The sequence below is a fragment of the Anabrus simplex genome, chromosome 7, assembly GCF_040414725.1.
Source record: "Anabrus simplex isolate iqAnaSimp1 chromosome 7, ASM4041472v1, whole genome shotgun sequence".
Taxonomy (NCBI): Eukaryota; Metazoa; Arthropoda; class Insecta; order Orthoptera; family Tettigoniidae; genus Anabrus; species Anabrus simplex.
In genome coordinates this window covers 69651896-69676856 of record NC_090271.1, presented here as the reverse complement: position 1 = coordinate 69676856, position 24961 = coordinate 69651896, and the positions used below count along the sequence as shown (strand labels likewise).

Genomic DNA, 24961 nt, shown 5'->3' with positions numbered 1-24961 from the left:
TGCGCGCTTATGCCAGTCCACTTTCTGACAGATTTTAATTTTGTCTTCATTATTAAGGAATTCCACAGCATTTTCTGTATCCATAACTAAGCTATTGCAAGACATATTTGGACCACGCTAATCAGTTTTACATGATTATATTTCTAATCCAGATACAGGCTACCATATCACGCGATAAATATTCGCTACACTTCACTGTACCACTCAACACAAATTTCTACCTTCTGAATGGAATGCGAAATACAAGCATAAACAGGGTCACTCTGATATTCAGCAATCTTGCTGCTAACCAGCAAACAAAACTAAACATTCCTGAGGCTGATGCCTTGATCCCCGAAAATGCAACTTATCTTGTGAAATTCAGGAAGGCCGTTTCCTATAATCATGCAGCTGTGGCAACGGGTCTTACCCAAGTTGGAAATCGTGTTTCTTTCACAGTGGATGGTAAATACAGTATAATAAAATTTTCAGGGCTAGGATAAATTTGATCGTACTAAGTGGTAATAGTGAAAATTTGTGATGCAATAAGTGAGGTACTTTTATATAGATTTAATACGATGAGAATCAGGACTTAGAATTTACAACATGCTAAGTGAGAAAATGTGTTAATGAGGAATGCACTAACGAGGTTTCACTGTATTTGTACAGTACTTTCTGTAAATGTTAGTCTATAGTTAGTATAAAAAGTTTCTACATTAGCTTCTGATACCTCGAACCATACTATCAGCAGCCCTAAAGACGGTTTTCCATGATTTTCCATTTTCACACCAGGCAAATTAAGGCCACAGCTGCTTCCTTCCCACTCCTAGCCCTTTCTTATCCCATCGTTGCCATAAGACCTATCTGTGTCGGTGCGACGTAAAACAAATTGTAAAAGAAGTTTGTGATACCCTTGAGGAGTAGTAACCTCGTAAATTACTGCTTTCCTAGCATTCGCTTTAGTTAACTCATCATCCTTTTGAGTAAGACCTTTGTTCAGTGAAGAAACTTCCTTAAAAACTACTCTTTTTGTTGGATATATTCAATTAACACGTTGGCTGCTGCCTGACATGCATGAGTGTCATATTGTTCTCATGCTACATGCCATTGACTCACATGTGCATCATTGTATACGATCCATTTTTGCTTGTCGTTGGTGGTTGGCACTGTGATTGGTCTTTGCTTTCCTCTAATGGCACGCGGATTGACGTTCTAGTTACGTGTTTGGGTTGTAGGTTTGTGATCTGTTGCTTTCAAATATGGTGTAATAATGGATGAAAGTGGAAATGTCAGTTCCTCTGGTCCTTCAAATTCCAACACAAAAAGTAAATATAGTGTAAAAGGCAAATCAACGAGAAAGTGATGTAAATTGCGCCACGAGAAGGGCAAAAGAACTTACTCCATATATTATTGTGCTCAGTTCCCTGAAAATCCTGCACTTTGCTTAGACCTTTGCTTTAAGATTTACCACTGGTGCTATACATGATGCGAACGACTATAGTAATATTCACTACTGCAACGATTATTACATAACAGTACATCATCATTTGTTTCAGTTTCTTTTTTTCTTTTTTCTTTTTGCCTAATGGCTTTACGTCGCACCGACACATATAGGTCTTATGGCGATGATACATCTGCATTTACCGGCACCTAGGATACTATATTGTGATTCAGTGCCAACGACCTAGGATACTACACTCAGTGCTGATGACACATATGCGCGTCCTCATTCATTTTTCACATGTATGTATAAAACATTAATTTGTAATGTTAAATGTACCATCTACTACCTTCTAACTAATAGAAAGAAGAGAAAAGAAAAAGTTATTAAAAGTAACAGACTACCATGAAGAGATTAACACATTCACTGCAACCTTATGTAAATTTATAAATCACCCCAGGAGCCGATATGTTCTTATTTATTCTTCTCCAGTAATAATGTTGTTTCTTTATTCGATCAGCTACGCTGGATGGTGGTCTGGGATATGTTCTTCCTGTTCCTGAGAAGACTTATCGCCGCCTGCTGATGTTGCAGAATGTTCTAGTCAGTCATTTGTGTCATACCGCTGGGCTCAATCCAAAGGCCTTCAGGTGAGTTTAACTGCTGTTTCTGGAGAAAATAGTATCACTACTGGTCTGCTAGGCTTAACTTGGCATTATTCTCAAAGCATTGTTAACTATCACTTTTAAAGATTCCTGTTGGGCCTTCACAACTGCTGGCTTGAAGCCCACATAGGCCTAGTCCCCACTTGCTTTCACCGCTACAAACAGTTCTGTACTTCATGGCATTGCCCTACCTCGCAACGTGGACTTTAGGAGGCAAAGGCAATGTTTATTCCAATCTCTAAGAAAAGAAGCAAGGCACAGTGTAGACACTATAAACGACAATATTCAAGAGATCTATGAAAAAATAATTTTGCAAATAATCAAAAACAAAGTAAAAACCTATCTATGAGAGGAACACCTGAGATTTAGATGGATATCAACAGTAGTTGCAATATTTACTCCTAGACAAGTGATAGAAAACTGAAAATTTGGGGGAGATATGGCAGTTGGTTTTAAGAAAAGAATACCGTATTCACATAAATAATCCCTGCGCCCTAATTTTACGAAGGATCATTTTGAAAAAATCAAATGAACGAAAATTCCTCCCATTGAAGGAGTAAAGTAGGTATAAACAAACATTTCATATCACTCCATGAGGTCTACGTGATCTTTACGCAAATACGAACATGTAAATTTACAGATATAGCTGCCTTGCCTGAACATATTTGAGATGATAAAAATACATTATCACTGCCATAAAATATATTTGCCATGAAAATTAGCAAGTAGGCCTTGGTATTTCGCAGTAGGCTCAGTTCCCTGTAGATCGGAAGATTCGTAGTCTCTTGCATCACTAGAATCCTCTCGTAAATTGCGTACAAATTCGTCACACTCCACGTCTAAAGCACTTTTCACACAGTCTTTTTTTACTTGGATACTAACACGACTGGTGATGGATAATTCTTTTTGTGAAATGTAAACACTTGAAACAGACACACCGGTGAACAGTGATGTTACTTTTGCGATACAGTAACAACCTCGTTGATCAAACTCTTTGTTGACACAACAATCTGACTTCAAATTACATGATTTTGAATTAACTGCCAACTCGTGCTTCAGAAATGCCAACTCTTGCCGCATCACAAAATATTCAAGACCCGTTACTGCATGCAACTAACATTGATCCACAGTTTAAACCTTTCAAATGCCATGGAAAAACAATTTTCCAAAATGTATCCAACAAGGTGCATTTACAGTATTCAAATAATGCACTTGGATAACTCAGTGGCAAACATAACCTCACGCAACGAAAGAAAAAAAGGGAATACGATTCAAAAACGAGGACAAATTATGCTGGCTTCCCTGTGCAAGTGCTTTATTTTTTGGATTGCTTTACTGTTTGCATTTTCAGATGCCTTGTACTTGCACAGAAAGTACAGTACCCGATGCCCTTAAAACATCATGGCTTATCGAGCTTTCCTATGACGAGGGGAGGAAGTCTTTGGCTTCCGTCTGTATTGCAACACAGTACAGTGACCCCATCTCCTTTAAAAACATCTGTTTTGCCTAGGCATTAAAAAAAAATGCAGTTTCATTGGCATTGACAGTCTTGTTCATTGTGTACGAATTGATTTTCATTATGAGCCACACTTTTTCGCCAACTGTCGGCATCGCCATTGTTCGCGGATTCCGTTTCTCCGCACACTGTCTGTTACATAATATTGTGGCGTTCCTTAAAACACTGATTACAAAAGAATTACTATTTTACTCAAACTTAGCAGCTATGAAACACACTGTCAACACACCGAAGTGAAAGAAAGTGCGGAAAGCTACCCCTGCACTTTCCAGAAGACACATTCTGTCATGACACCGAGAGATTTTGAATTTAAATTACTCTGTAAAATACTTTTTTTTAAAATTTAATTAGCTCTTAGGAAAAGGCAAAAATCTGATGTAGTCAGGTGTTTTTCTTTCAAGAAAATGATTTAAAAGTCGGTATTACGTAGAAGTGGTAGTACCGCCCCCCACCAACAGGCTCAGGATACTGTGGGTGTTATTCTACCGCGGACTATCAGTCGCCATTATTATTTCAAAATATTAAAAATACTACATACCCCCAGGTCTAGGCCCCCCCGTTTAACCCTCTGAGCGCCAACGTCCTTTTGAAAGCCCGTCTGTTTTCATCTGAAAAAATGCCAACGTCTTTTCAAAAGGACGTTCAGTATTTATTTTTTATTATTAAAAGTAATGGTCATTCCCATTCAGAATTTCCCAATATAGTTAGTTAAAGATTTACTACGTTTGCAATAAACAGCCCCTTTTATTTTCAATGCCATTGTTTCAGTACATTAGTCCCGTCAACAGGCACATTAATGGTGTGCTTTACTTGGCGCGGCAACAACACTAGCAGTCTCGGTGCGCACGTCCGCTATGTGTCGATTATAGTTGCTCTCAGTCATTTACTTGTTCACTTATTGCTCTGAAAATAAGCCAATCTCCTGTGAGTGAGAACACTATTCGTAATATGATTGAAGAAGATGGAGAAGAAGACTTTTTCAGTGACAGCGAGTTTTGTGATATCGTTTCTACGGAAAGTAGTGATAGTGATATTGACAATACAGATGCCAATCCAGATTTTGATCCCAGTTTACCAAGTACTTCTGGTCTGTCATTGAATTCTTCCCATGCAATAAACAGATCAGTTTTGTCTTCATCAGAAGATGATGCGTCTGCACCACAGATGAGGGCTACACATCAACAACAGGTTGGTCCTAGACCCCACGGCTGCCCACCTCATAATGGCAATGATCACGAGGTAAGCAGTGACAGTTCATCAGATAGTAACTCAGAACATGATACAGACGGTTGGGTAGAAGTTACAGAAAACAGTGATCCTGAATACAATCATCCATTCACTTTCAACGAAACACCAGGGCCTAAGCGATGGCCCACTAGGAACTCGCCTCCTATATCGTATTTCAGCCTTTTCTTCTCTATGACACTTTTAGATTCCATTGTTGTGCATACAAATAGTTATGCAAGGCACTTTATTGATGTAAATCGTAACAGATTATGTGCTCATAGTAGGAATAGGAAATGGAAGCCCATAAGTTTCGTTGAAATCAAAGCATTTATTGCTGTCCTGCTGAACATGGGCCGAAATAAAAAGCCTACTATTTCGGGATTCTGCTCGACATTAGGTTCACAACATTTTCCATGGTTTGGTAAGATGTTTGCAAGAAACCGATTTGAAAGCATTCTCAAGTTTTTTCATTTAGTAGAGAGTAGAACACTGCCAAAGCCAGGACAGGCAGGCTATGATCCATGTGCTCGGTTCAATTTTTTAGTTGGGCATGCTAATCCAGTTTTCAGGCAGTATTATTCTCCAAATGAACAGCTTTCAATCGACGAGAGTCTTATAGGCACAAAAAACCATACACAGCTCATTCAATACTTACCCAATAAGCACCACCATAAGTGGGGCATCAAGCTCTGGATGCTGTGTGATGCAGTCACACATTAGTGTTTGGGATTTTTATCTATAGAGGTGCGAAGCATAATGATGAGACTGCCAACAGAGAAAAGGGCCTGCACACCAAGTTCGAATGAAATTGCTTGAAATGGGTAACTACCTAAACAAAGGTTTTCACGTTTTTGTTGACAATTTTTTCACCTCAATTGCCTTGGCTAAGGAGTTGAATTCTAAGCTTACACACCTGACGGAGACATTGCGCAGTATTAGAAAAGGCATTCCTGCACAAATGAAAGGAAATTTCCTTGTAGGCCAGAGAACGTACTATCGCAAAGGACAATTGCTAATGTTAGGCCACAGGCAAAAAGCAAAGCAGAAGAAACCAGTTCTGTTGCTATCGACTAATTCCTCAGCTGAAAGTGTACTGTGATCGAAGAAAAAAGGGCAATAAACTCTTTATTACTGATAAACCGAAAATTATTAGACATTATAATGACTTCATGGGAGGAGTGGATAAGGCTGATCAGATGATGTACTGCTACTTGGATGAATGAAGGTGTGTGAAATATTGGAAAAAAGTTACGTTCAATATTTCCTTGAGGAATATTGTCAATTTGTATATATTATATATCCTAAATACTGATAAACCTAAGTCAAGACTGGATTTCACTATATCAATCATCCAAGAACTCTCTGCCGAGTGGTTGTGTGACCCATCTCCCATTCAGGCACAAGGAGCTCCTGCTGGTGGTGGTGATCTGCTTGAACTACTACCGGAAAAGAAACAAAGGAATTGTGCCGCCTGTAGTGCAAATCATGCCAGTCAAGGAGGAAAGAGGTAAAAGACTAAGTATATTTGCAAGAAAGCCGTCCATCCATTGTGCTTGACAAAACATAAGTGTATTTGAGAGGTCTTGAAAAATAAACTTGTACTGAATTGTTTATTATTATTATTTGTAGTATGTTATGTAAGTGTTATGTAAAAGAAGTTTGTACCATATTTCGTAAGTATTGACATATAAACCAAATGAATGTAATTAAGCTTGGTACTTTTTGCTCATTTGGATAGGTAAATTAATTATTTTTACTACAGATTTATTTTAGGTTTGAAATGAATGACATTTCCAATACAGCTTCGTAATAATTTGTACTATTCAATGAATATGTGCGCGATGTATAAAATATTTTTTGTTCTACTTAATTTTATTGCTAAATTTTTGTTTTATTTTATTTTTAATTAATATTTTTGGGTTTTGGCTGCCAAATGTTTACTAATGGTCATAAACGAACTGAATAAGGCTTTATTCGTATAGGCAAATCATATTAGTAAAAAGGTAACAAAAATTTCAAGTTTCTACCTACAATAACAGCTGAACTGTGAATGATCAAACAAAAGCTTGCAAAAAACGGAAACCGGTCTTGGCGCTCAGCGGTAGGAATGCCGTACTAGCACCCGGCGCTCAAAGGGTTAAATGACATATGAAGGCAGTTTTCTTCCATCTGCGTTTTTACAAAGCTTAACTGTACATCCAACATCGAAAGCTCGCTAATCTGGACCCAAATAAAACCTGCACCCCAATATCGTGCCTCAATTTTTTAAAAAATTTGTGGGGATTATTTGCGTAAATACGGTAGATACCAGTCTGATTAACCTTTTGATCAGTGAGTTTTTGGTGACACTTACAGACCACCAGGAGTGAGTTTTTTCTTGAAAATTCTGAATTGTTGATTTTAAGTTATTTTGATTCTAACTTTTCTCTATTAATAAAATTACATAATTCAAACTTATGGTACATAACGGATACCTTCAATTTAATTTAATTCAGTGGCGTAGATAATATTTTCTCAAAATATTGAAAAGAACAATAAAATTAACAAAAACATAATTCCTCTCTATAGGTGACCACTTTTGTAGCCTTTGCAACACACTGACTTGACAGTTTCACCCATCAAAATGTCTTTAGGGTATGGTACTCTTCAAAACAGGGGTGTACACACAGGGGTCTATCACACTCAACACACATCCACTTAGTGTCTGTTCTTTTGAGTGGTCTCTTCTTCGTGTGCTGACACACAAAACACCGCCGTTGTGGTTTCTGCTTTGATTGCGTTGGGGGTACTGGTTTAGGAAAATGACGTCCAGAAAGTCTCAAGCAGTCTCCTCCTGAAGGTGGTCGACCTCCTTTTGTTGGTTTCCCCTCCACTGCAAATTCTCTAGTAGCTGATCTATAAGGCAGAGACGGAAGTCAAGTAGTTGTGGACTTTTTCCAGTCTTCACCTTGTAAATAATGTAAGAGTTCAGCACTGAAATGTCTATCAGGTAAAAAAACAACTTCACATACCATTTCAGTGTTTTCCTGACATTTGCAGTGAAGCTTACTTGCATATCAGCTTTGTCAATTGGACCCATGTTCTCATTATGATCCAGTACACTCAAGGGTTTCTTTTTATTCTGCCCTGTGGCGTGATCTGTTTTACCTGTTTCTACCATCACGTTCTCGTGTATGCTGGTTAGCATGGTAACATCCCTTTTCTCATGCCATCTTTGCGCCAGCATATCATTGGTGTGCCATGAAATACATTCTCCCCTTTGAATTTTCTTCGGGAAGTCTGGCATCCCTTTTCTGTTTTTTCTGACTGTGCCACAAGCTCCAGTATTTTCCTTGTGTAAGTACTCAAAAAGATCTGGTTTTGTGTACCAGTTGTCGACATACAGGTTGTGACCTTTGCCAATGTAAGGTGCTGTCAGAGTTTTGACAACTGACCCAGACACTCCGAGTTTTTCATCTTGTTCAACTTCCGTATCTTTCCCAGTATAAACAATAAAGTCAAGGATAAACCCAGTTTCACAGTCGCAAAGTATGAACACCTTTATACCAAACCTGTGTCGCTTTGATGGAATGTATTGTTTCCATTTTAGGCGACCTTTCCATGCAACAAGGCTCTCATCAATACAGATATTTTGGAAAGGATAGAGTATAGATCGGAATTTATCTCGGAAATAGTTTATTATAGGCCTAATTTTGTAAAGTCTGTCACCTGGGGGTTGTAGATTGTTGTCTGAAAAGTGAAGCAGTCTTAGAATGAGGGAAAAATTGTCAAGAGAGATCACTTTACCGAACATCGGAGTTTCGATCAATTTATTTGTTGACCAATAGTCTTTCATCCTGTTTTTCTTCACATGGCCCATCAACAAAACAGTTGCCAGGAAAACATAAAGATTCTCCATGGTTATGCCTTGCCACTTATGTAACTTCGACTTTTCCTTTACGTCCGTATTTTCCGTAACAAATAAGTAGTACTTGTTCATTTCTGACACTATCAAGTTCATAATATTGCGATCTACAACTTCTTTGAAAATCGACACTTCAAGTCTTGACTCATTGTCATTATCATTCACACGAAGATTATCACTAACACCTGAATTTGAAGCATCAAAATGAGCAGATAGCGTAGGAAGAAACCTACCTACACAATTCCACTTTCTTTTTTTGGCTTGAACAGCTGACAGCTTAGCCTTCTTTGCGACAGCGGGTTGCACTTCGTCCTCAGTTTCCGTGTTGTCGTCTTCCGAGGAATTACCTATTTCACTCTCATTGGACACAGTATAATCATTGATGGTTATGAATTTCATGTTTTTGGTCCGTATTGAACTGAGAATAATATATAAGTAATAATAATAATAACGTAAATGTTTCCACCTTTTCAATACAATATATTCACAAAATTACCGTACCGTATAATTTTGTAATTTTGTGAATATATTGTATTGAAAAGGTGGAAACATTTACGTTATTAGTATTATTACTTATATATTACAATATAATCACCATCAGCATAAATATCAATTTCATCATGAGACTCCTCGTTAGTCAAAATATTACTTATATCTTGCGGAGCAAGTCCGCATCCTTGACTTGATCCCGCCATTAGCACGTTTATTTATTTACAATCAGAGAGCGTTTGTTTCTACGGAAACCAGAGATGAAGGAAAAGAAAAATTATGTGTATTGTCAAGGAATAGATGTACTATGCACTCACAGGCAACAACAATAGAAAACAGTTCCCGCGTGTTGTCGTAATTCGTAGCAAAATCTCGTAAGAAGTTAGGTTACGTGACTACAGACGCGGCGACAGAACTTCATCGCAGAACATGCGAGATGTAACAAAACATGGAATAAAATTCGCTGAACATGTCAAACATCCCCAAAATTGTTCTAGAAACCCACCAGTACGATGTCAGAAAACAATTTCAAACATTCAACATGAAACATGAATAGACGAGGACGTAAATAGACGGCAGTACTCCTGTAGGCCACGCGCAACACTGCCGTAAATAGACGGCAGTACTGCTCAATGGGTTAAACAGAATAGAACTGTCAGACACTGTACAGAGTAGAATTCAAACAAGATCCCCAGATTTGTCTCCGATAGAATGTGTGGGACCGGCTTGGACATCTACTCCGTCCTAGTGCCGGTATCCAGGACAGCAAGGACCAGTTACAATAGTTGTGTGCCAGCTTGCCTCAGAAGAAGCTACAGTGGTTTCATGACACCCTTCCCAACCGAATCAGTGTCTGCATCCAGACCAGAGGGGTTGCAACATCATACTGATAAGTTTTTTTTTTTTTTTTTTGTGCTATTTGTTTTACGTCGCACCGACACAGATAGGTCTTTGGCGACGGTGGGATAGGAAAGGACTAGGAAGTGGAAGGAAGCGGCCGTGGCCTTAATTAAGGTACAGCCCCGGCATTTACCTGGTGTGAAAATGGGAAACCACGGAAAACCATCTTCAGGGCTGCCGACAGTGGGGCTCGAACCCACTATCTCCCGATTACTGGATACTGGCCGCATTTAAGCGACTGCAGCTATCGAGCTCGGTATACTGATAAGTGGATTCATCACATACCCTCTCAACATGTGAAGTTACGATTTGTTTCCCTCTCCCCTTCTGGGTGCTTCAATTTCTTTGCTAGGCAGTGAAGAAAACAAGGAAACTGATTTGTAACAGCTATAGGGGTTCAGCAAGAAAGTGTGTTTCTCCAGTGTGGTTCACTTTTGTCATAGACAGTATCATAAGAATGCCAAGGAAGGTTTTGAATTGGAAGAAATATGTGGAGGACTGTGTTTTGCATCAAGAAATGAAGACGGGTTAAAGTTCTTCAAACAACCCAAGCATATGACCTTATGTAGCTTATGTCGCTTTGATGGAGGACTGTTCATTGTGACTAGACTTCGCTCCCAAAGCTTACTGAGATTTCCTTTGTTACGGATTTGCAACATGCATATGACGCTACCACTCCTGCTTTCACACCTGAGGAGCTACAACAGTCAATCAGTTGTTTCAAGAGTGCTTACAATCATTTTCATCTCTATTAATGTTCAGAAAACCAAAGTACTCTCACAACGTGCACCTGGGTCGAACCTCCCAGCTTTCAATATCTCTATTGCGGATATTCCACTGGATCAGATCGACCACTTTTTATACCTAGGAAGTTTCCTCTCAACCAATGCTAACTGCTCACAAGCTGTGGATAGGAGAACTGGTGCTGCCCACTGCATTTGGACGTTTATCCCATCATGTCTTCATGAACAAGGACCTTACATTGCATACCAAGATCATGGTTTACTACCGTTGTTGTCTTATCAACACTACTTTATAGTTGTGACACTTGGACCGTCTACTGTTAGGATATCAAAAAGCTAGAGCGCTTCCATCTGCAAAAACTGATCCATCTTGAACATCGTATGGGAGGACCGTGTCACCAACCTTGGAGTTCTTGAGAAATCACAAGTTCTAAGCATTCAGGCTAACTACCAATGTTGGCCACTGTCTCAGATGGATAGGACACATCCATTGCACGAGTGAAACCAGGCTTCCTCGTCAATTCCTGTATGGTGAACTCTGCTTTGGCACAAGACTTCATGGAGCCCCTTTGAGGCTTTTTTTTTTTTTTTAAGAATCAGCTAAAGAATACTATAAAAAGAGCTGGAATTAACACTCAATCTTGGGAAGCGCTTGCTGAGAATCATACACTTTGGTGCCACTCTGTTTCTACATTAGTTACGGTGTTTGAAGAGGAACGATGACAATGTGAACAGGATAAACAATAAGCACGGAAGCTCCATCAAGCTCCGCGCTCTCCTCCACCCATTCCAAGTGATCTGTGTGGCCGTATGTTTCATGCCAAGATTGGGCTACTAAGTCATATGAAATGAATTCACAAAGCTTTGCAAGTGTGAAAATGTAAACTGCTTAAGAATACTGTATGTTTACTCAGATAGGAGTTGCAGACGATGACAACAACAACGATATAGGAAACATCTACAGTAAAAAACGTTGTTAATTCGAATTCATTGGGATGCAAAAAACCTGACTTCGAATTACGTGATTTCGAATTAACCGCCAAATTCTAATTCAGAAATGCCAACCCTTGCGGCACCACAAAGTATTCTAAGACCCGTTACTGCATGCAGTTAACCTTGATTCACAGCTTAAATCTTTCAAATGCCGTGGAAAACACTATTTCCAAAATGTATCCAACAAGGTGTATTTACATTAATCAAATAATGTATTTGGATAAAACATTGGCAAACATTACCTCATGCAACGGAAGAAAAAATTCAAAGATGAGGACAAATCATGCTGGTTCTCCTGAGCATATGCTTTATCTCTTGGATTACTATACCATTTGCATTTTTCGATGCCTTGCGCTTACACGGAAAGCGCCCGACGCCCTTAAAACATCATGTCTTATCGAACTTTCATACGGCGAGGGAAGGAAGTCTCTGGCTTCCTTGTGCATTGCAACACAGTAGGGCCTACAGTAACCCTACCCTTGTACGATTTTCTGGCTGGCACTTCTCTCCTTTAAAACCGTAAGTCTGTTTGGGCTCGGCATTAAAAAAAACTAAAAATGCAGTTTCATCGGCATTGACAATATTTTTCTGTGCGTATGAATTGATTATATGACTCATGCTTTTTCGCTAACTGTCGGCATCGTCAGTGTTCGCGGATTATTTTTCTCCACACACTGCCTGCTACGTGATATTGTGGCGTTCCTTAAAACACTGAATACAAAATAATTACGATTTCACTCAAACTTAGCAAATATAAAGCACACTGTAGACACACCGAAGTGGGTGAAAATGCGGAAGGCTATCCCTGCACATTCCGGAAGATGCGTTCCTTCATGACGCGTAGAAATTTTGAATTGAAATTACTCCGTAAAATACTATTTTTATAAAATGTTAAGGCAGTTTTGAATTAGAAGTCTGAAGTTTGGTAATGGGACCGACATTGTTCTTCGAATTACGAATTATCCATATTTCGAATTAAACAATTTAAATAACATTCAAAACCATACCTCATGTTTCTGGGAACGAGAGCTGCTTCGAATCAGGCGAAATTTTGAATTAACCAATTTTGAATTATCGAGGCTCTACTGTGTATAGGCGGACGTGCTTTTGCCATTCTTGGCATGCTATGGTTTACCAATGTGTCTTCTGTCACCTTCATCAGAATAAATGTGTGTCATTGCTATACTAATATTTTATTGCTGAACACCTGAGATATGTCCTGTTTATTATGCACTTGGAGCTCAAGCAAAGAGATTAAAAACAAAACTTTGCCCTTTACCTTCATACTTGTCCTTATTGTATGTGTAGCTTAATCTCATTGTGCATTGTGTGTATTGAGTAAAATACTGAATTAATCTTATTGTGTATTGTGAGTATTTAGTAAAATACTACGTTGGTGAATACCATTGTGATTATGCATCCACAAAAAAATAACGAAAATCATTGTGTTGTGTTGCCTCATGTAGCTCTATTATTACCACATTTTTTGGCCTGTACGCTCCACACTGTGATTTGCCCAGGTGGAAACAGTTTGAACTGTCTATAGAGTGATGACCAAGAGAACAAAATTCAACTATACCCTGTCACAACTCAATAAACAGTATATAAACTTTAGGATGAACTTTTTTGCCACTTGTCCACATTGAAAGAACAGAGAGTGTGATAGCTCACCTATGAGGAGATGGGAGACTGCAAGCCATCCCAGTTCTTGCGACACTTTAAGATCCTGGCCTTGGATGTCCCCCAACGACTTTCTCCGGAGCAGTGGTCTAGCTGCCTACCAGCCTACTGCAAACCATTCTAGCTGGTCAGTCTGAAGACAGTTTAGAATCCATCTCTTTGCTAGCCAACCACATTTATGTGGCAGTCCCATAACCGACTGTCATGGCGGTAGAGAAACATGACCGAGCTCGATAGCTGCAGTCGCTTAAGTGCGGCCAGTATCCAGTATTCGGGAGATAGTATGTTCGAACCCCACTGTCGGCAGCCCTGAAAATGGTTTTCCGTAGTTTCCCATTTTCACACCAGGCAAATGCTGGGGCTGTACCTTAATTAAGGCCACGGTCGCTTCCTTCCCACTCCCAGCCCTTCCCTGTCCCATCGTCGCCATAAGACCTATCTTTGTCGGCACAACGTAAAGCAACTAGCAAAAAAAAAGAAACAACACATTCAGGAAATATCTTGCTCAGTGCCCACGAGAGGTACTGTACTCAGAGCATCACTGTTCGTCTGATAGTCACTTTTCCCCAGTGACACCCATATGTTTATACCAATGTGGCTTTAGTGATGCTGCACAGAGATGTACCCTACCTTGCAGTTGTCAGTTAGTTGAAATCTGAGGGCAGTTGTTAACCCTCGAACTGGTAGTTGAAATACCTCTAACCGGTGGGTGTGCACCACACATTTGCATATCCTGGTGTATGTCACTCTGACAGATGTATTATTCACAGAATATACACTGAAACATTCAGCATGAACTGGACTATCTGAAAAGCGGTTTCCATTTACCCTCGATGTAATATTTTTAAATTTTCTGCCCCTTTAAATGCCCCTTCAAAAAAGTCAAAAATATTTTTTACTTACACATCAAATATAAATGACTAATCAGTTTTTCTGAAACTTTTTAAAATATGCATTTTGTAGAGAAATTAATTCTGATGATAGGCATGCAAATTTTAAGTGAATAGTGTTAATACTTTAGGAATTATTTAATAAAACGTACGTTATTTGATAGAGCTCTAACCGGTGGGTGTTCATAACCTACCTCAGGTGGCACAACACTTATCCATTATGTTGCAGTAGGCCTTTCATGTACAGATGCATTTAATTCTATTAAAATATCTTCATCATTTAAATCCGAAAATGTAGCCATCGTGTGTGCACAATGAAAGCAAGTCGCAACAAAATCAACACGGTTTCAGAGCTGTACGAATTGCGACCTTCATTTGTTTCAAAGATATCACACATAAGTGGATGTGTTGAACACCGAAACTTTACATATTCCAAGGAGAAAACATGCTTGATGAATGCTGCCATCTAACGTAAATATTCACAACTTCTTCTACCTGTATGTACTGGTAAAGTAGAACTGACAATCTATCGTCAGCGGCGGTTGAGATAGGCGCTCACCTGCCGATCTATCGTCAGCTACCGGTTCGAGGGTTAATGGTGGTACACGACTGTAGGGACAACACCAGTTGCCTCTTCGAGATAGACCAAAAAACTAAATGTAACTAAACCGAAGTTTCTGATAGACATCGGATACAAGCTCTGCATATTTCCATAGAACATACTCCCAAGACACCATGTACAGGTTGATTATGGCCCATTCACAGTTGATGGATATACGATTGCCACTTATGGTTGGGTATCCATCAGACTCAACTTAAAACTTCGCAGAGATTGCACCTAAAATCAGATCAGATGTAAGGCTTTTCAGGCATTTGCTCTATTAACCAGCGTTTTGTCTTAGGTCTAAACTTATCAGAGTGGGATGTGTCAGACCCTGGGGTGTATGCAGGTGAACTTATCAGAAGCCCTATATAGAGGCACAGTCTGATATCTGCTTACGGGAGATGGAAATGGAAATGGCATATGGCTTTTAGTGCTGGGAGTGTCCGAGGACAAGTTCAGCTCGCCAGATGCAGGTCTTTTGATTGACGTCCATAGGCGACCTGCGCGTCGTGATGAGGATGAATGATGATGAAGACGACACATACACCCAGCCCCCGTGTTAGCGAAATAAACCAATTATGGTTAAAATTCCCGACCCTGCCGGGAATCGAACCCGGACACTAACCATTTAGCCGTGGAGCCGGACATATGGGAGATAAAACTCCACAATGGAATTATTGCCCACCTAGCAATTCTGAATGGAAACTCTAAGTTCCCAACGAGGGAATTAGATATTTTTCCACCAATAGAGCATGTCAAAAAACAGATCAGATGTAAGGCTTTTCAGGCATTTGCTCTATTAATCAGCGTTTTGTCTTAGGTCTGACACTAGACTCATCAGAGTGGGATGTGTCAGACCCTCCCACTGACGCTGGGGTGTATGCAGGTGAACTGTGCCTCTTATTTAGGGCTTCTGATAAGTTCTTCTCGAATGAACGAAGTTCACCTGCAGGTACTGCTGTGCAACGAGAACATCTCTACTGCAGAGGACGCGCTAATCACACAATTCCTCACACTTTTTGTTTGGCCGGGGTGCCATACCATCTTTACCTCAGCACCTCGCCGAGTTACCAAGGCATAGGCTGGCCCCAAGTTGGTGGACGGCCATTCCCAGTCATGTACTCCTGCATTGTTTGTGACGTTGATCTCGCTCTCTCGGACGAGGACATTTATGCTAACCTCAGCCCGACTGGTGTCTCCTTTGTTCAACGCCTCTTTCACGGCTCTGACCCTGCATCGGATGTCCTCCTTTACTTCAACTCAGCTACTGCCTGCCTCTGCATTCAAGAACAGGGAGCATTCATCAATCGATGTCTCCATCAAGTGGTACCTACACCGCCTCACCTTCTAGACGACTCCGACACTGATGAAGAACCTGTAGCACATGCTGTCCAACCGCCTCCTCTGTCTTCCTCATCGCCATTATCTATGTCTTCTCGCCCTACCACTCTTCCCATGCCCACCCCCGTATCTGTTCCCATTTCTGTTACTCTTTCATCGATCCTACCTGCCCCTACTACCACCACTTCTGCGTACATCTCTCCTCTCCATTCTCTTACTACCACGACTTCGTCCCATCCTTCTTCCCTATTGATCAATTCTCTCCCCACCCTTCCCACCACTGATCTACCACCTCACCCTTCATCGACCCAGCCATCTGCCGAGGGATCTTCCACCGCTCCTCCAGCGACCATGGTACAGCTGCCTTCGACGCCACCACCATCTCCCTCCACTTGCAGCTGTGTCATCAGAGGCGTGGATCCCAGCATTGCGTCTGCCATCATCGCTGAAGACCTTCGCCAGGCAGGCCTTCCAGTACGATGGACATTCCATATATACAACGCTGACGGACCTACCTTCTTGGTATGCGTACAACTGCCAAATTCTACCGACGTCCAGCGCCTTATCGCTCGCGGCATACACATCTATGGTCGCCATCATCACTTTGAACCCTCCCATTTTCCCCCCCAAACCCTCCACCGTCTTCCCACATTTTTCAGTCAACCCGGCCTAACCCTCCTCTTCCACTGCCCCGTCTTCATCTTCATTCATCTTCAGTCCCACCTCCACCACCCTACGTACCCCCACCTCCACCTCCTCCTGACTTCCTCTGCCTTCTCCTTACTTCCCTTGTTCACTTCTCCTCTTTCTACCATATCCTAGCCTCGCATCTTCTCCCTAGCACACCCACATAACTCATTATATCTATGCTTTGTACTGTTAATATCTCTGTCATATGCACATGTCTTGGACTAATATCTCAATAAAGTCTTATATACAAAAGCACTTAGACAAGACACAAATCCTCTCCCATCTCCTACGTCTTCACATCCTTACCCACCTCCTTCTTCCCTCACATCTCCCCAACCCGCCCACATCTCTTGGCCAGGGAGAGGGCGTCACCCTCTAGGTAGCCCGCCCCATCCCTTCAGGGTGGGGAATGAAAGCATTTATAGATAGATAGTTCACCTGCATACACCCCAGCGTCAGTGGGTAGGGTCTGACACATCCCACTCTGATGACTCTAGTGTCAGACCTAAGATGAAACGCTGGTTAATAGAGCAAACGCCTGAAAAGCCTTACATCTGATCTGTTTTTTTGACATGCTCTATTGGTGGAAAAATATCTAATTCCCTCCTTGGGAATTTAGAATTTCCATTCGAGATTGCACCTGGTGGTTCATGGTAACTGACATCAGAATGCCCATTTTATGCATCGACTTCCTGTCCATCTTCAGCCTTGTAGGTTGTTGTTATCACTGTCTTATTGACAAAACTACAACTGTATCTATTCCAGGATGAGCAGTGAACTTGTCTCTCCCAAGTATTAAAGCCATTTTTTCCACTACCAGTGTGTTCTTTAACAGGATGCTGTTTGCTACACTCCTGACCCTCCTTGCAGTGGACCTCACAAGGTGATGAACCTCTCTGAAAAGACTTGCACATTGTCTCTAATGAGAAGTCATGCAAGTTTCTTCCTGTACACACTTCTTGCAAACTTCTGAATTTTGTCCATTGTTTTAATTATGGTATAATCAGCATCACTAGCTACAACAACAGAGTCCAGCACAGATAATACGACAAGAGCTTCTTTCTTGTGCGGCAATGTTGGCTTGTTTTCCTGTTCATTGTCTGCAGCAGTAACTTCTGACATCAGCTTTTCCTCAGGTTGGTCGAAACCTGTTAATGTATGCTCTGATGTCAGTTCGAACTTGTCTGGTCTGACATATTCTTGTAAATCTAGTTTAACCACGGATGTTTCTTTTCTTGCTCTTCATCATCATTATCATCAGTTTTACTTACACTCTCGTCTTGTTTGTTTCTGTTGCTGAGTCTGCATTTTACAAAACCGTTCCTGATGACTGAAGAAGGAATAGCATCCCATACGATAGCAATTCCGCAAATAGTTATGTATCCACAAAGACGCACACAAAATGCTGTCAGTTGTGTACACTATTTTATTTACAAGTTATTTACATATATTCACACTCACTAATGCACTGCCATCTTGAACAAACATCTGACTGCTACAGTAGCATGTTACAACCAACTACCAACATAACCAATTCACATACTTGACTTCAAACACTCGGTTAACATGACTTCCACACAAGTCTCATTAAAACAACTCTACTCTACCATCAAGGCTGCCTCTTTATATATGTTGCCTGGCTGGGCTTCTAGAAGAATCTGACACAGCATATTTTCTAGTAAATTTGAGACTTTCCAATAGCCTAGTACAATGTAAGGAAGTTTCTACATAATTCTAGTTGCACATAGCGTTGTTCTGGACTTATTACAGTGTGTTGCACAATATTGCAAATTCCTTTTTTTATTTCTGTTTTGTTCTTTAGCTACTTCTCTTATAATTTTTAGTTTTCACTGAGCAGTAAAAACAATACTAGTTGAAGCAGCAGATTACAGTACAATATTGATAATCAGACAATTTTCATCAACAATAAAATATGAGAGGGGCCATTATTGCAACAAATACTGTTTTATGTGAGAAAGTAGTAGGTTATTGATAATTTTGAATTAACAAACACTCATTTCCATTTAGGAACTACCACATCACATCCAGTTATGATTTATCTCTATTTCAAATTGAAATTTTACAATCGCTCTGCTCGACTCTGGAATAACCTTTGTCGTATAAGAAAGCATCTTCCTCTATAACAATTATGTCTGTGTGTGATATTTATTTAACTGTGTCCCATTTATTTATTAACATTGTATTCATTGGGTCATGCACAGGAGTTTGTGTATGTGTATATAGCAATGCTCAGGTGTACAGATTTTAATATGTACAATAACTTATACCTAATAAACGGACATGGGGACACTTCTGTGTATGTGGGGCTTGCTCTTTCCCCATCTGCTGTCCACACATTGTAGCAAATAATAATAATAATAATAATAATAATAATAATAATAATAATAATATAATAATAATAATAATAATTTGCAGTATGCACATGCAATACGTAAAGCTGCTCTCCGTTGTATGGCAGCTATCCTCCTCTCATTATGTGGAAAATCTTCAAAAGACACTTGTGAAGAGTCCGCACTCCACAACTGTGTGTGGGATTCTTACCCACTAAAAACCACACACCCTTTTCCCACGATGTGTGTCATCACCCCGGAACCGCTCTCGCATTACTTCAGGGTGATATCGTGCTTTGTCTTTCAGACGTCTTCTTTCTTCATTTCTCCTTTACGAACGTTCGTATGCTTCCAAATCCTTCTTCTTCTGACAAAGGATGTCCTCCACATGCACTGCCACACGATCCCAGGATTCCTGGTTTTGCAGCATCACTGAAATAATATTATCTGTTGTCAATTCTCCTAGTTCAGTTTCCACACATCTTCTCTGAATCGTCCAATGGCCGCATACAAAAAAAGGTGTGAAATACATCGTCAATGTCATCACAGTATATGCATGCTGCGTCACTCGCTCTGTCCAATTTATGTAGGAATTTCCGGAAATATCCATGTCCTGTTAGAAGCTGCATGAGGTAGTAATTTACTTCAGCATGGACCCTTTCAACCCAGATATCCAAGCGTGGTATCAGTCGCTTGGTCCATTTGCCTCGAGGGTCACTTTCCCATCTGAGTTGCCATCACCTCATCAGTTGACTGAAGGCACGCTTCTTTACACATTTCTTTCCCAGCTCTCCTTGGGTATGCCAGATTTCATGCCACTCCAATGCGAGTAGATCTATTGGGGCTATTGCTGCCACCGTGAGGATTGCAGGTTCGGAAACCGTGCGGTATGCACATGCAATACGTAAAGCTGCTCTCCGTTGTACGGCAGCTATGCTCCTCCGATACCAAGCAAATCTCAAGGATTCAGCCCAGATTTCAGAGCCATATAGGAGCACTGACTGAACCATGGACATGAGAAGATGTCGTTTACTGGATTTCGGACCTTTAATATTTCCCATTAGTCTGCTAAGTTCAGTCATGTATTTTAATGCCTTGTCTGTCACTCTCTGAATATGATTCCAGAATGTGAGCTTGGAGTCAAGTGTCACTCCTAGATATTTTGTGCTCGCAGATGTTTCTATCACTAACTCTCCAACAGTCATTGGTACAAGAATTTCGATCCTTTTCCTCGTCAGAAAAACTATCTCCGTTTTGTGTTCGGCTAATGTAAGACTGTGGCTCATCATCCATTCTTTTATGCGCCGCATCACCTGGTTCAGTTTAATTTGAGCCATTTCAACATTACGAGCTACTATCAAGGCGGCCACATCATCAGCGTAGCCCACAAGCTTCGTGTCCTCTGGCATCTCCAAACGTAACAAGCCATCATACATTGCGTTCCAAAGATCTGGACCAAGAATCAATCCCTGCGCTGCACCAGCCGTCAGGCGCTTTGTCTTTTCTCCATCTTCCATATCATACAACAGAGTGCGATCTTTGAAGTAATCTCTCATTATGCGTATAAGATATTGTGGTAGCTTGAAAGTTTCTTCAAGAGCTACCAACATGTCACTCCATCTTGCCGAATTGAAGGCATTCTTCATATCCAGGGTCACAAGAAGTGTCAATTGACGGGAATGATGGTTGCCCATTTGTGCCCTTTCTGCTGTATTCACCACCTCCCACATTGCATCTAGCGTCGAGTGTCCTCTCCGAAATCCATGTTGGCGAACAGATAGATCCCCTGCTAGTTGAACTGCTGAGAGGATTCTGGGCTGCAGAAGTTTCTCCAGGCCTTTTACAGCTGTGTCCAGCATACACCAAGTTTTCCTTTGCTGATCAGAACCAAACGAGCCATTTTCCATCGGGGACTAAAAACACCCGTTTGCAGACAATGATTGTACATATTCAGAAACAGTTCTGGACGAAGTTCTGATATATAATAATAATAATAATAATAATAATAATAATAATAATAATAATAATAATAATAATAATAATAATCCGGGGTATCTGTGGTACGCAGAGGTGAAAGAAGGTGCTGGGATCAATGGGTCTAACTACAAGGTCAAAGTTAATTTAAAAATTTTAACAAAGGTTATATTTTCAGAAGAAACAACAAAATTATAACAACTTTTCACTGAGTGAAATAACAATTTGGAAACAAGACTTAGAAGTATCCAAGATTTCAGAATTTTAACACTCTTGGGCTACAAGCCCCTAGTTTTACAATTTTGAGCTCCTAGCTCGACATTACAACACACTAATTTGTTCGAAGGGCAGAAATCCCCTGAAACACTGAGCACTTGCTCCTAATCACAATATCGAGCCTCCCAGAGGCACTTTTACAACACTAGAAAAGAGCTGACCCACTCTCAGTTTTTCAAACTTATTCAAGGCAATATCAGAACCTTACAATTACTTGCCATCAAGGCATAACTTACAGAAATGAAACAGGGGTATCTTGTACCCAACCTACTGGGCCTTAGCAGAAAATGAACAGGTTAAGAAAATGGCCCGAAACACCAAATTGAATGGAGGCGTGTACTTGCACTCGTAGATATACATTCTAAAACCTAAAAGGCACTGGGCCGATGAAACAGGGGCTATTCCCAGACTATTGAGGTGACTCGTATCAGAATAATTTAAGACATTACGGAAAGGAAGAAAACCAGTTACAAAATGTAGTCACCTCAAACCAATATGAAGGGGAGCTCGAGAGGGTAAATCCCCAAATTACAGTTGCAGATTTTAGGAAATTTTCACATTAGCCGGCAGAAACTTACATTTTAAAGAAGTAGGTTACATATTTAAGTTTCGGACCTCTCCCTCAGGTTAAACTGCGGATCGGGCAAGGAAAAAAAAAGATGTTGAATGGCCATTACCTTGCTGAAGGACTGCTGCCTGATGAAAGAGACACCTCCCGCCTCCTGCTTCACATACACACTCCTAGATGTTGATCAAGTGGCCAAGAGACGTGAAAATTCTCAGTTTATAAACCCTCGGGGAAAGTTCGAGACCTTTCATGAATAATCAAAGCCACACCCTCTTACTTTTATTGGCTAGCGTAAAGTTACACACCAAATTGAAGGAGAAGCCTGTGATAGGCCAAAAATTAATTTCAGAAATTAGGGATTGGCTGAATTCAAAACTGGCGGAAAGGAGAGATCAATATTGCCAACCCAAAAATGAATGAACATAATTTAGTAAAGAACAAACTTATGAATACAAAATTTCTTCAAATAAAGTTCCTTCACTTCGCACCAGGGTGCATGATCATAGTTTTTGTAGTGACATCTGTTGCAGAAAGTCCAAACTTCTTGATAAATGGTAAACAAAACACGTAGAATTTTATACAGTACTGGAAACTTCACAATCACCAAATTAAGGTGGTGACATCTTCTGAGTAAAAGTTTAAGTAGGTCTAGTTTCAAGTTCAGTGTTTTTCCTGTAGAGGAGTTCTTTTAGGCGCAACATTTAAATGTGCGGTGTAGAGGTGTACTTCCCGGTACAATAATAATAATAATAATAATAATAATAATAATAATAATAATAATAATAATAATAATAAAGTACATGTTAAATGTATCTTGCATCCCAGGGGCTTACAGAGTATTTATTTTGAATTAAACATTATTTTGAATTAACCGAGTTTAAATTAACAAGGTTTTACTGTATTATGCGAAATAAAATTAATGTCACAATCAACAGAGTCTTTCATTTAACATCTTACTGCTATAATAGATAGGTAGGCATATTCTACACATGAAACCCTTGTGGCTGTGTAATAGGGTGTGTGTGTGTTTTCTGTTTTCTTTATTTATTAAAGTCAGGCAATCAGCAGGATGCAAGACTTCTGGATGTATTATCGCTGTCTGGTAGCATCTCATTTTTGCGTTGATCGAGATCTTGTTGTAGATGTTCGTAGTTAGTTTGTTCGCCAAGTTCATCTTGTTGATCTTTTGACGTTAGTGCCACTTTTTCTGGCCAATTGTTTTCTATCCATTATCCCAGGCACATAAGTTTTTCTTAATTTAATATGTTGTGGCTGATTTGTTTTTATCTTCAACCCTGATACACCCTTAGGTAAAGTAGGATTTTGGTGTCTTCAAAGACCAAAAAGTAGTTAGTGGGACATAAAACAAATAATATTATCAAGTAGGATTTTCTGAATAATTGGGTGATAAATATTTGTAGATAAATCTGATTGTATCTAAAATATCTTTATTTGATTTGTAGGGGGCTACAGTATTTCCACCTTTTTGTATGTATGCTTAATAAACAGTGTTAGAACTGCAATATGTGTGTTTTTTTCCAGGACATTCAAGAGTGCCACCAAACTGCTAAGCAACCCAGCTCGTGGTATCATTGACGGAGAACTTGTGTGGATGTTTCTGGGCCTGCCCACTCCAGAAAAACACGAAGTAGCCAAGAAGATTGGTACCAAGATGGAGGATATCGTTGAAGATCTTGCTGATATCGAAAGACTGACGTCACACTTTTGAAGTGTCAACAATGCTGTTATTCATATTGAGTAACTTGTATGAAATGGAAGATAAAGTAACAAAGAATTTTTATCTCTTGTACAGTTCTGTATATAAAGTGACTACTTTAATTTTTATGCTTCTGGTTCATTTCTTTGATGCTTGTGTACATAGCAGTACAATATTCCTTCACATTTAATTCCTATTAAAGAGTTTTCATATCAAATCATGGTAAATAGAACCCCGTTTTCTAAATCTTTTACTATAAGGTGCTCGTTTCATAAGTCATAACAACTGTTTTATATCATCTGATAGCGCTGCAGCACAAGAAATCTGTGATGCAGTGGGTATCTTGTTGCTAACAGCAGGGGAGTGGTTGAAGGATATGCATACAGAACTCAGTTACTCTTGACAGTAGTAAGTCATGTTGGCACCACTACAAAAATCAAATGAAGAACGTCACCCATCAATCAGAATCACCAGTCTACTACTTTTAATGTCAGATACAGTTCCACATTTTATTCATGTTAATTTGTATTTAATTCCGCATAGTGCTTATAAATTTTTATTTGCTTACACAAATATGAGCATTTAAAAAATTGTAAGGTTTAAGCGAGCCACAAAATAAATACGAAATATTTTCAGTTGATTGTTTTTGGCAATATGGTTAGTATAGTGGTGCCATCTACAAGCGGCTTGACTACTGTATTGAAGTGTTGCCGTTTTGTCTGTCGCGGCTAGCACATGGTCGGGTGTGATTCGCGTGTTTATGAAAGTTTTGTTTTGATTGTGAGATAATTGTGAAATTTTATTTTAACTAATGCAGTGCGATGTCTTGGAAATGACAACATAGTCATGAAGCGCTAAGTAGAGTGTCCCTTAATAGTCAGGCATTAGAATTAGTGCGGAGAACTCGTGAGTCTTACGAGAGGGGGGGAGGAAATTCGTAAGCTTGTATAGCCGTCTCTCTGTTCCTGCAGATCATGCTGTGGAACGCATATGTCAAACATTAGGGCTTTCAA

At 39.9% G+C, this 24961-nt stretch overlaps 1 protein-coding gene across 2 annotated transcripts in view; it reads left to right on the top strand.

Annotated features, from left to right (window-relative positions):
• Positions 1-24074, top strand: part of Cpsf160 (cleavage and polyadenylation specificity factor subunit 1) — a 277975-nt gene extending 253901 nt beyond the window's left edge. For both annotated transcript variants that reach the window (XM_067151119.2, XM_067151118.2), the window contains exons 24-25: positions 1941-2070; positions 23774-24074. In XM_067151119.2, the coding sequence (XP_067007220.1) occupies positions 1941-2070; positions 23774-23960 (317 nt within the window). In that variant the 3' untranslated portion in view covers positions 23961-24074. The remainder of the gene's footprint in view (positions 1-1940; positions 2071-23773) is intronic.
• Positions 24075-24961: the final 887 nt, after the last annotated feature.